Consider the following 13,489-nt stretch of genomic DNA (forward strand, 5'->3'; position numbering starts at 1 on the left):
TGTGATGTGGTAACTGAGCCACCAGCTGTGATGTACTGACAACAATGTAGTCATGGAGATCATCAACCAGCTTTATTCCCTGTAGAACAGATGAAAGACTCAGCTCTGGGAAAACTGGTTTGTGCAAAAGTGTTTGGAATCTGCACTTCAATGATTTATTTATACTTGAAAAACATCAAAAAACAAAACACAAAAACAACAACAAAAAAGCCTTTCTTTATCCCCCCATGCACTCAGACAAAATTTATGCAACATATATAACCCTGGAAAAGTTGCCCTGTATCCCTTTCTCCTGTACTCTAATTAATTTTTTCCACAGAATTAAATTCCCAGTTATGTTTTACAATCCCATTAACAAGAGTAGAACTTGACCTGCAATCTATAAATCATTGTTAACCAAAGCCTCACGCTAACAAACAAAGCCTCTCCTTAGGCCTCACTATCTGTCATTGCCTTTATCCACCACATAAGCCTGCCAGAACAAATGAGCCTTGTACTAAGTCAGTAAATTTGGGCTGTTAAGAGAGAAGACTATTTCCAGAACTGAGGATCCTTTATGGAAAGTGTCCTGCCTCTAGCCATTTCCTTTAAAACTCCATGGTATCTGGCATCTGTGATCCCCTGGTCACACTTAGAGGCATATGGTGGGCAGGAAAAAAAGCACTAAAGCCTAAGGAAGCATAACTGACCTCATGAACCAACTACAAGTACTTAACTCAAGTACTGAGTTAAAACATGTAAAAACAACCTCAAGAATACACACAGACCCAGGAGAAAAATCAAAATAACCTTCCAGCATGTCCACCATGCTGCTCCCGGAAAAGCACTTGGCCACCAACAGCTCAGAGCAGCAATGCATATGGAGAGTCAGAAGCAATGGGCAGCTGCTTGTGTCTATTGATTTTTATTGAATTATTAATGGACCTTAAGAGAAACTGGGTGAGTTGGATTTAAGTGCTAGCACTGTTGCAACTGAACTAATAAGAGGTTGTTAGATCTTGACTAGCCTGCTCAAGAATCACTTAGACTAAAAATAAATTCTAAGTACTGGATTCTCACACAATGTGTGTTCTTTCTTTGCCCACAATTAAGCTGCATAGACAACACATACACAAATTTTATTAATCTTGGTGCTTTTCCCTTCATGTAATTTTAAATCTGATCTTTGCTGAAGTTCATTATTTCTCTGTCCATCTTCTACAGCCTGATATGGGACTATTAGGACAGAAAATACTCTTAAAATAAAGGCAAAGTCACTCACGGTCTACATTCCTGACAGAAGCTTTACATAGCTTTGAAAGCACACAATACAACATTAGAGCATTTCAGAAATATAATTTATACCACTACAAAGAGTTGTTTTTATTTCAACTTGCCCCAGTTTTTGGAAAGGAAGACAGACTTGAGATAAAACCGTCCTTGTTAAACATGCAGTAAGAGATACTGTTCAACAGCTACCAAGGCAAGAGAGACTCTTGGAAGAAAATAAAAATCTTCATCTCAGTCTCATGAAACCATCACTGGACTCCACATGCATTATGTAGCTTGTATATATCACACAGGACACTTTTTAAAACAAATATTGTCTGCCATCATGTAATGTTTTACTTAGCAAACTGCATCTTCTTATAATTTAGTATCTTATAATTAATTCAAATGGTAGTGTATACATGATAAGAGAAGTAATTATATATAGTTATCTGTCAGACATGAAAGCATCCCGGGGGGGCTTTCCTTAGGCACCAAATAACTAGTCTGATGTAGCTTCATACTGAGAATAAAAGGATGTTGTATGTGATTAATTAGTGAATTCCAAATATCAGAACAACTTACTGAGACTCCAGTTCATGATCCATCCCCCTTCAGCATTGCACTCAATTAGAAATAGGTCTTTAATTTGAATTACAAAATAATCTGTTTCTTTTTTTTTCCAAGTATGACAGCTTCTCATCATTTTGAACTATAAATGTCATGAATTTAAAAATACATAGAAGAAATTAGACCACTGTTCCTGTTTTTGTTTTCCCTAATGCTCTGCACTCTTTATGAAAGAATATTTTAAATAAAATTCAGTCTGGCTTAGTGCTGGGCATTTCTGTGCCCTTGTTTCAGCTCTTGGGAATCCAGTCTCTACATATCATAAGATGAGCTGCATTTTTAGCCTGAGGTTGTAAAAGTTACGGAAAGAAACTAATCAGCTGGCTTTGGGTACTTTCAGCACAGTGACAGTATCTAATTCTTTCACTAGTCACCTCAAAGCTTCTAGTGAAAACTGGAGATTAAAGGAAAACAAGAACAAAATTAACGTTTTATTTTCTTTTCTCTTTTGCTTTGAAGTTGCAGATTTAAGCAATTTGTATTAAAAAAATTCTCCTTAATATCTGATTTAAAGGAAAAAAAATGCAACACATGCTTTCTCTGCTGGTGGAAAAGGGCTGCTTTCAGTACAGAAAGCATTTCCTTACCAGAGACCAGTAGCACAGAAGATTTCAAAAGGGTTTCTAAAAGGATCCCTTTATGTGATTAGTTGCAGCTTTTTTTATATACAGTAATAACATCACTGTCAGTCCTGGCTATGGGTGGATGAAGAATCAGTCTGGACATACTTCCTCTAGAAGTAATTAAAATCAAATAACACTGAATCACATCCTCCAATTTATATACATACAGTTTCACTGCTACAGGCGATGGGGCTACCTGTACCCCAGGATGCACCACACTTTATGAACTGGTATCAGAGATATTACCTGTACACTTTAAGCTAGGAATATGCTTTATTATATTCTTGAAGAAGAGTTGTGGGAGACAAGAAGGATTTGGCCCACTCTGATACATTGACACACTGGAACTGCCATGATAATTCTTCATATTTAGATTTCTCAGTAACCTAATGATGGAAGTAAGATGACACAGCCTGAGAAAAAATATTAATGATTGATAATATATTAATACTGTTTAATATTAATGTTTCGTTTTAACAATGTTTAATTACTTTCAAATAGAGAATTGGGAATAACATTCTGCCCTCATGGAGTGGAAGTTTTTCTTTCTGCTTGATCAGTTTTCCCACCCAACCCAAAATGACAAGGTAATGATTCAAACACTGCCAGTTAATGGAGACGAAAATCTTTATTTCTTAGCTATATAGGACACTGTTGCCACATTTCACTTCCAAAACAAGAATTTATGTATCATAGAATCATAGAATGATGACTCACAGTATGAAGAGAGAAGCTTGAGTAACCTTCTCAGTCTCACAAAACTGACAGTACTGCAGAGCTCCTAAGCATCCAAAGAGATTGGTTCACGCCATGAAGCCAGCAAAGCTAGCAAACAGCCCCCTGCTGGTTATGAAAGACCCAGAGAACTTAATAGAACATATTTTAATACGCTGGACTTTGCTATGGAGATGTCTATCTTAATTATGCTTTTCTCAATATTACCCTTTGCAAAATAAAAAAATGTGTTAATTACTCTACTTGGTCAATATGATGCAACACATCCTACTGCAATTTGATTATTACTTTTTATCTTTTGTAAGATCTCTTCACTGCAATCTGTAGAAATTAATCCCATTCTGAGAATGTACTTTATTAGTATTTTTATCCAAACACAGGGATAAATTAGTAAATTTTTCCAAGCAGAATGTGAACCTACAACTCTGAGCTGAGGTTGGACCTCTGATGAGATCCAACCAAGTGGCACTTGGGATGTGCTTTCAGACATCTACTCTGGAAATAGGAAATTCATCCTCTTAACACTGCCTACTTCATTCCACTGAGGAAGACTGAAATCAAGCCAGCTTATTAGACAGCAGATTTCTAATCTGAAGACCTTTTCCTCTCAAGGGACAATCATCAGCAAGGCTGATGCCATTCCGAAATGTTGACAAAGTCACTCAGTATTTGGTCTTATTTCAGTTGCTACACTGGAAACTGGGACAAACAGGACAACAGCAGAAAAACTAGGAGAGTTACTGAGGAACAAGGATAAATTAGGATAAAAATGGAAAAGGGTTTCACAAGGTTTTTTAAATTGCCCCAAATTGTCAAGATAAGTTGGCTAGGCTGTGTACTGTGCAAGTAGTACAACTACATTCCCAAATCTCAGAAAATAAACAGCTCATAACATAAGCCCACACACCCATAACATAAATTTGTGATGTGTGGAGAATTGACCCTGGCCAGTAATTCAGCACTCGCCAGTGGCCGCAGAAAAGCAAAAGTGAGAAAAAACTCATGGGTCAAGAAAAAGACTGTATAATAAGTGAAGAGGAAAAAAAGTAATTCAAAGGCAATCACTGTCCAGCTTTCCCCAGCAGACTGAGTCCCAGCCAGTCTTTGAGCAACAGCCACCTTAGACAGAGTACCCTCATTTTTACTGCTGAGCACGGAGCCCTGTGGTCTGGGTATCCCTTTGGTCAGCTGGGGTCAGCTGTGCTCCCCCTCCAACCTCTTAGCCACCCCCAGCCCATGGCTGAGGGAGAGAACTGAGAAACAGAGACAGCCTTGGCAGTACTGTGCAAGCACTTTTCAGCAGTAGTTAAAACATTCCTGAGTTAGCAACACTTCTCTTATCACAAAAATAAAACACAGTACTATCCAGGCTGCTACAAAACCAAACCAAAACGAAACAAAACAAAAATCACTCCATCCCAGACAAAATCGGTACCTGATGTAAAAAGGCCTCTGCATCAGGCTTAGAAATGATTTAAAGATTTTAGAAGATTTTAGGTTTTAGTCTAATACCCAGTGCTGCTCTCTTCCCTGATCTGTACCAGCACTGATCACACCCACCTCAGGAAGGACCAAAAATGTCAGCTGAAAATGACCACACTCCCACCATCTGCTGGTCCCACATCACTGATGTTTTGCAGGTCAAAACATGTTTTCACCTGAAGAGTGCTAGGTGAGAAAAACAGAGCATTTTGGCTTCTACATCCACATCCTATTTTGGAACTGAGCATTGAAAATAATAATTGTCAGTTTAAATCAGCTCTGAAGCTGCCCTCCAACCATTGGCAGACCTAGCAACACTTGTAAAGACCCACATAACATGTTAAGCCACACACTTTGCAGAAGTCATGTATAAAAACCAGAAACAGGTAGAGGTTTTGTGCAGCCAGAATCTTGACTCAGCAAGTGACAGAGCTTGGTCACCACATCATGTATCACTCCATCCCAGACAAAATCGGTACCTGATGTAAAAAGGCCTCTGCATCAGGCAAAATCCTCTTGATAAAGAAGAAAATAACCTGTTTTGCTCAGATCATGTTCAATCCTGGTGCTTACAAAAGATTACTGCATTCTCCAGTCTTCTTTCTTGAGCCTACTCTCCTCTCAATTTAATCAGCAATCCCTGGCAACACTTCTGAGGTGAAATCAGATTTTGCACAGAGACAGTTGAGTGCTATTATTGAATCAGAAACTCGGACTTCAAGGAATCCTTCCAAGTGCAGTCTCCAAAGGTTAGAAGAAACATCTCCTCCCCAAACACATATTTTGAGGACCACCAAAATTGCATGGCATGTTGCACAAAAACAGCTTAGATTCAAGGACCTGAGAACGACACCTCAAGCTGCCACGAGCAGACTATTTGCAAACCCATGTTATTTGAAATATGGGTATATTTCACTCCTCTAGATGCATCAGAATATCCTGACAGCCAAGAGTCAAAAACTTTATCTTTGAAAAACTTTTTCAGCATGACTCCACCACCACATATGCAGAGGGCATTGAATGCTATTTGAAATATACCCTGGTGGGCGATCACCAGTTTGAGAGCACTGTAGGTGTTGCTTTGGGCAAAACTAATTACACTGCATCAGAACATCTGCTTTTGTAAAACCTTGCTGTTAGGCAGGCTATACACCAAGGACGCTATACACAAAAGCACCTACACCTGAGCAGCACAGTATAATCCCTATCAAACCTGCCAATAAAGTATCTCAAACTGCATAATAGCCTGAGGTAGAAAATACATGTCAGAGTACTAGGCATAAGGCTTACAGTATGTAAATTAAGAACTCCCAGCTCCTTAAGTATTGCTTTTAACAGTCCTCCAAGGGAAAGCTAAATGTGACATAAATATTAACAAATATTACTATTATAAACCAGAAAGGTATTCACCATAACAGTATCTACAGACATCACACAGTTTTGGAAAAGCACCAGTTCTTTCTAGGACAGAAGCCAAACTCTTCCATCACTCAGATTAAATTTATGCATCTTTTCCAGATCCACACTGAAACCAGCTTTGATTATTTTTTATTTTTACTCTGCTACCTTAAGGAGAAGTTCTGCTACTGGGAGCATCATTACTTCTGTTTATTCTTTGAATTTTTGCAGTGCTAAAACACAAATCAGGATTGTATTTAATTAAATTTGGCTCTAACACGGAATCAATGACACCCAATTCTGAAGTCTGTGAAGTGCAAATACAGAAACAGCTATGATACCATGGGTTCCAGCCATTACAAAAAGCCTTTTCTGAAAGACCTTGAGTTAACTCAACATGTCTATGCTTGACATTGTTTGTAATTAAAGCCATTATAATGGCTAAGTGAAGAAAGGGTATGTGCTGAGAAAAAGAAGGTTGGGACGATTTCAGTCTTTCACGATGAGGGAAAGGACTCTGAAATGACTTGGTGGTGCACTATTGCTATTGTGCCCTTTGTTACTGCATTGTTTAATATGAAGGTAACAGGTTTTTTCCAGAAATAAAAACCTCTGGAATGGAACGGTTGGAATGGAAAAAAGGAATACTTTTTGTGTATTGAAACACAACTCTGAAGAAACATGGATATTTCAGTGCCCTGCCTTTTCTCTTCCACAGAAACAATCCTAAAGTTTCAATTTGTGACCTTATTTCCTCTACACTCCACACTCAGGCAGGGATGGGCAGCCAAGGCCAGGTCCAGACCTGTGTACCAACTGTGCATAGCTCAAGTGTGGTGCCTACCTCGCAGCTATGGAGCATAACTGGCAGCAAAGCCAGGCTGTTTTGCCTGCTGAGTTATCTTTGCTCTTGGCTGGGAGAACCTCATCTGGCAGGGATCCAATCTCACATGCTTCACGTATGTGGGCACATCTTTCCAACAGGTCTTATTCCCACTAGCTTCAATGTGAGCAAGTGTTCCTGGATCCAGCCCTAAATCATATGCATCTTTGAGACTGAATTTAATGCATCCAAACATAGTAATAGAATTGTTATTTTTATATAAATAGTGTCCCAACTTTTTATTTATTCACGCAATTTTATTGAAAGCCCTGAAGCAGATTGATAATTGCCACCCTGAAACAATGTCTTTTGCCCATAAAGAAGCACTTAAGCCAAGAACCCTTCTCAAAAAATCATCATACTGAATTCAGGTACTGCACAAAATGATAAATCCACTTATAATACAAATGCATCAGTTTCACATATGATAATCCGCTGTGTCCCCATCTAAACATTTCACCACCAATGCTGATCAAAAAGCTTATTTTATTTTTTGCTTATGACATGCCTTGCAAGTTCCATACATAGCAACAGATTCTCATTTGAGTGATCACTAAAAAGCGTAACTTGTTTTTCTGCTTTTATTCAGCTGAGTAACAATAGCGCTGCAGAAAAAACCTTCTTAAAGAACCTGCTTTCACTATAACTCCATTGCTTCAGTGACCCCCTCAAAAAATACATGGCTGATGAGTTCCCAGAAATGCAGACCTGCAGCGTAAGCTTCAGTGTAGCCTCCAGGGACTATGGGATAAAAAGTGGCTGATGTTTCAACACAAAACAAGCTACACAGCAGGTCCTGATGTCAGATGCCCACTGGGACATGATGAGGGGCAAGAGATTTGTTTCTGCATTATTTTTACCTCTATTTCTCAAAACAGGCTTCCATAAGAAGGCTTACCATAAACATTAAGCAGAGACTTATGTGAAGCTAATTAATTATATACTCCTTTCCCCAAAACAGTAATGAATTTTCAAATTTAAATCCACAGATGAGCATTCCCAGTGACATTAATGCAGCTACTAACTTAAGTAAGCTGCAGGCATTAACTTATGCAGAGTTCAGCCAATGGTACAGTTTTTAAAGGCCTTAATTCATCCAATTTAATTGTGCATTGCCAGAGAATAATCCATGTATTAGGTGGGACTGCAGAGTACCTTAGACTCTACTCACAGATGCTTAACTTTCAATTTAGCAGGCTAAATCTGAACTGAACTGCTTACTAGTCAAAGGCCATCCTGCTGCCAACGCAAAAGCTTTATGGTAAGAATGCTCTGATAGTACACTTGTATAATGTGTTTGCAGAACAAGGGTTTTTGAGAGGAAGAGCAAGTCATTACAAAAGCCAAGAGATTGTGCAGAGGACTATGGCTCTTGCTAGTGGAGCCGGGGTGTTTTGTTTTACAGGATTACACTATGTTGTAAAGACTCACACGATATAGACTTCACTTCTGATAAGTACATTGTTGCTCCCTGATACCAGAAGAGCAGCTCAAATAATAAATCATTACTCAATATGATTAACGACACTAGTACCTAGTCTACAGCATTTACTTGCTTCCGGGAGAGAGAGAATGGGAGTTTCTGAAAAGAGAAACTAAATGGTATACTAATATATTATTTAAATGGTTGAACTGTAGATTGCAGAATATCTGAATATTCAGAATCTGAAACTTCCCTATAGATGCATGTTACTAATTCAAGCCCTCAGCCATAATAACTTTCCACTCTGACACTGACCAGAGGTTGGTTTTTTTTAAAGAACTTAATTGTAGAGATCATTATTTTAGTTGATTAATCTGCTGCATATCTAATTCATTGCCTGTAATAGGCCTACCCCTTTGACAACTCATGCAACAATACACTCTTCCCAGAGTAATTTATAAAGCTGAGCTTTATATTCAAGCATCTATTCAAGGCATTACCTTCACAGTAGGCATTGTCCTCCCGAAGGGCTCGGAAGCCATCTCGGCAGCTACAGATTGCTCTGTCGTCTAGGTTTCGGCAGACAGAATGATCCATACAGTTATGTCCTTCAGAGCAAAAGTCATGGCCTGTACAGAAACAAATATGATTGAGGGTTAAACAGAATCCAGGGATTATAAAACATCCCTGTCCAAGACAGTCCTATCTTTTTTTCACTTGGGTCAAAGAATACCTTTCTGTTTTCTGTGAGATATAGGAAAATAAATTGTACCAAGCACGAAACGGATGAAAGGAGCAGTAAAGGCCACAAGAACAGACTGTCTCTAGGTCTTCAATTCAATTTCAGGTTATGGCATTGATCCAAGGCAGCTGGATAGGAGGCTTGCTTAAATCCCCTTACTGTCTCCTTGTCATTGTTAAGTACTTTTACAGGACACTTCTTAATTATATATTTTTTGTTTTATTGTTTGTTTGGACATTTATAAAAGCTCAAAATCTTAGACACTCAGTAGCTCATTTACTAGTGCAACTACTTTTTTTCTTAACTCTTTTTGTTTCCAGATATAGATATATAAATTATAGAATCCTTCCACATTTTACTGAAAATCTTTTATTAAAATTGACTTGTTTTGCTTTTGTCTTCCCCTTATCTCTTCCTTTCAAGCTCCAATGATGGAAAATACTTCTCTGATTGCATCATTCTTTCCATTTTAGAGAAGTTTACTCCTAAAATCTCACCTTTTAGCCATCCCTATCTCCTATTTTCCTGTTTTTTCCCTTCCATTTTTGCTAAGTGTGACCATTTTCCATTGCATCTTAATTATAACTTTTTAAGATTCTGAAGTTCTTCTCCAGGCTGGAAAATTTACATTGAACCTCTCAACACAGTAGGCTTTTTTAAATCCTTCTGTTTACTCTTTTGAAATCTTATGTTGTATGTTGCTGACTAGTGGTATTGTAGTCTTATTTTTTTTATTTCCTGCCCTGGATTGGCTGCATTAGATTTTGACATTAAATGACTAAGAATGTACATGTTATGCAGAAAGGGTGATGGTTTTTTTTTAAGATTCTTAACACTTACCTTTGTGCTGTATTAATAAACAAAATACATGCTGCTGAATAATAACATAGGGCAAGTTCATGTTTAAAAAAGCTCCAGGGCTCATGAGTGGCCAAGGTAGTAGGGTTCAGGTATGACTGAAAGTCTTCAGGAAACACTCATTTCACATATATTACCATTTTCTAGCTATACCAGGCACAATAAACTCAGAATTCCTTTTCTAAGCCACTGAAGATTTTATAGAAAATGATAATTTAAAAAATCTTTTTGGACTGTGATAGAATTCAAGATCTATCAACTTTTCTTAAGTTTTTCTACTTTCTTATCTCTCTGTTTGATGTCATTAATATTACCCTTCATGACTATGCTGAGGAGTACAGAAATAAGTATAGCTGCACTTTTCATTGATGTATACCTAAAATCAGCCCAAGATGTTCTTTCATGCCCACTATCAATTTATCATTATTTAGCTGTAGAAGAAACAGGTGTAGCCACTTGCTCATAGCTTTGAAGATACCGATATTAGTCCAGATCAAGAGTGGGCTCAAGATGCAGAGCACTTCGTGCACTTCTCCGCTTTGGTAAGGAGCAGTCTGGGTGTAACACACAAAAGTATATAGTGTACAAAAACATTCCCCAAAGCTTCTGTTTCTAGATGCAGACAACAACCCCAAACAGGTAAACAAGTCATTCCAGTCTGCAAACAATTGCATAGTACAAACAGTTCTCTGAAAGAGACATCTGAAGCATCTCATGTTGGAGAACAGGGATGCTTCTCCCATCTCACTTTGTTTGGACACCAGAGTGGGTGAAAGGCAGAAAAATACCTAATTATGTATATTTCTTTGACCTTTCGACCACTTTTGGCCAGGATGAAAAACACAAGTGCCAGTAAACATGTTTCACAGAATTTATGCTATTAGACATTTTGCAAACAATTTTCAGATGTCACAACACAGATGTTGTCTGTTCAGCTTCCCCAGGTTTACAGTGATAATCACACGTAGGAGTGTCCTATTCAAAATTATAAGAAAAAAGCTTTTATAAAAGCTATAAAAATAAAAAATTACACTGTGCTCATATATATCCCACTATTATCTTACCTTTACAAATTTTGCAGCAACTGTGAGTTAAGGGGATCTGTTGTGACTCTGGGCAGTTCAAAGCTGTACAACCTTCTTTTGGAATACGCTGCATTTTATGGCCCTGTTAAATTGAGGTAATTGGTTAATATTGTGAGAGAAGAAACGGTAACTTCATGAGTTTTGATATTATAATGTGCAAACAAAAAAAATGCCTATGCTAAACTTCAGGTATCTTCAAAAAGCATTTGGAGGGACAATATAGTACAACAAAAGCATCAGGAACTCCCCTATACTCAAACTTTTTCAAGCAAGCAAAAGCGTAGCAACAGCTCTCATACTTCCATTATCTTAGCTGTCAAGCAACTTGTCTCAGAAGTTTCTCCTAAAATTATGCCTGAAAGAGTAATAATTATTTCTCAGAAATTGAGGTAGAGTCTAGAGTTCTAGACTAGATTCTAGAGTCAAGGGTCCTTGTAATGAATGCTCTAAAGAAGCTTGTTATTTGCACAGCAAGCAAAATCAAATGTGAACATTTCTCATGTCAGCACTGTGGCAGTAACACTGAGGAAATAGGCACTGACTCTGTATTAGGAAAGAGAGGGTTTCTCAGCTAAGCTTGGATGAGGCATCTGGAAATGGCCAATGCCACAATATGGATTCTGAACATCTTCAGGCCCTTAGTGCAGGTCACACACAATCACTCCAGTATGACCACATGAAATGCTTGCCTTAGCAATCTAGCTACCACAGATCTAGCACCTTTAGCCTCCCTTAGGCACTAATTAATGTGCCTTTCAGTGATCTAGTCATGGTATGGCAAAGACAGAAAACAAGGCAAACAATAACCTGCTCTTGAGAGGCATCGGCCTTTAAAATCAGTCATCTGGTTAAAATATGGGCTCACTGAACTCAGGACCCTGTATTTCTGCATGCTGGTGCTTAAAATCATGCATATGCCATTGCATATATTATTGTAATGAAACTAGAATTTAATTTTAACTCCAAGAATGAAATATAAAGATGAAACATGAATACAATAGCCAATATCAAAATTAGTCCTCAAACTTTAACCTGAGGAATCTTGACATAGACTCCAACTCTAACCTGATTAACACAAAAAATGAAAACAGCCACAGAGGTGATGCACATCAGAAGAAGGAAATGCCAACAATCCCACAAAATAAACAACAACAAACAAACAAACAAAAGAAACTGAAACCAAAACAACAAAACACCTTTGATAGGAGTAATATCAAAGTAGTCTGGATTACATTAAATTCTTTTACAAATTCTATTTTGAAAGAGAATTTTTCATTCACTTGTTTTATAATATTCAAACTGAAGTGTACATGCCTGTAACAGACACAACTGAAGCAGCCAAGCAAAATAAAAATTATGTTCAGAATTAGGTGCAAACGAAAAGACGAAATTCCCTACATTGCCTTGATAACATCATCAGAAGCTTTCAAGCATGAAATCAGTACTTGTGCCATTCCTATTAAGTCTCTCTTGAGCTGGAGTCAGTCATTATACCCTTTTATGAGTACTCTGGCAGTGATAAAATAGTGCCTACCTATGACTCCCTAACTGACCAACGGAATTTACAGCATGTGGATTTTCTGCTCTGAATTATCATTCACAAAGCTGTTCAGCAGAAACTGTATCTACTTCAGCCCTTGAAAAAGCAACATTTGAATCATCCAGAGTCGCTTTTTAATATTTCTACTGGGGCAGTCAGGCAAGCCACCAGCAAACAAGGATAATCAACAAAATCCAGACTTGCATAGCCAAGAGGCATTTTGTTCATACAGCATCACACTTGCCGGCTGCAAGAAACACAAGGCAATGCCACATAACTTCTGATGATTGTTAATTATAGTCATTGACTAATCACAGAATTCATGTCCCAGGTGTCATGTTGAAAATATGAGCTCACAGCCCTGAAAAGTATATGACTGAATCCAAAATGATTTTTGGTCAGCTTCTCCTTTCCTTTCCTCAAAGGGTTTCCAAGCACCTACCACAGGAAATAAGCTCACAGTGATTAAAATCAACAGCAGTAAGACAATGGTCCTCAGTTCTACTTTGTAAAAAACACTTTTTCAGAGCTGTATGAAAATATTTTGAAATTTCCAGAAACTGGTCTAATTGATAGAGCTGCAGTGTGGCCAGGGGATCTTCTCGCCTCTCTTCTCTGCCCTGGAAATTTGTGCTCAGGTTTTCAGCTCCACCCAGTCACATGCAGCTGCTTAACTAACTCTAACTCAGCTCTCTAACTGGAGGAAATTCTTCTCCATTCCTCCCCCCCTCAAGAGGCAATGCAGGACCCACTGCAGTAATTTGTGTCATTCTCAACCCACAAGTGTCCCTCGGGTTTATTTTGCCATTTGTGCCCTGAACAGCAGCTCTGTTCTTTCAGCA

The 13,489-nt window shown here is 38.1% G+C and overlaps 1 protein-coding gene across 1 annotated transcript in view; it reads right to left on the minus strand.

Moving 5' to 3' along the window:
• NELL2 (NEL-like 2 (chicken)) overlaps window positions 1–13,489 on the minus strand; it is a 176,118-nt gene that overhangs the window by 76,285 nt on the left and 86,344 nt on the right. The window contains exons 10-11 of the mRNA XM_010006301.1: window positions 11,087–11,189; window positions 8,923–9,051 (exon numbers count right to left, since the gene is read on the minus strand). Coding sequence (XP_010004603.1) covers window positions 8,923–9,051; window positions 11,087–11,189 — 232 coding nt within the window. The remainder of the gene's footprint in view (window positions 1–8,922; window positions 9,052–11,086; window positions 11,190–13,489) is intronic.

Source organism: Chaetura pelagica, unplaced genomic scaffold (assembly GCF_000747805.2).
Source record: "Chaetura pelagica isolate M959 unplaced genomic scaffold, ChaPel_1.0 scaffold108, whole genome shotgun sequence".
NCBI lineage: Eukaryota > Metazoa > Chordata > Aves > Apodiformes > Apodidae > Chaetura > Chaetura pelagica.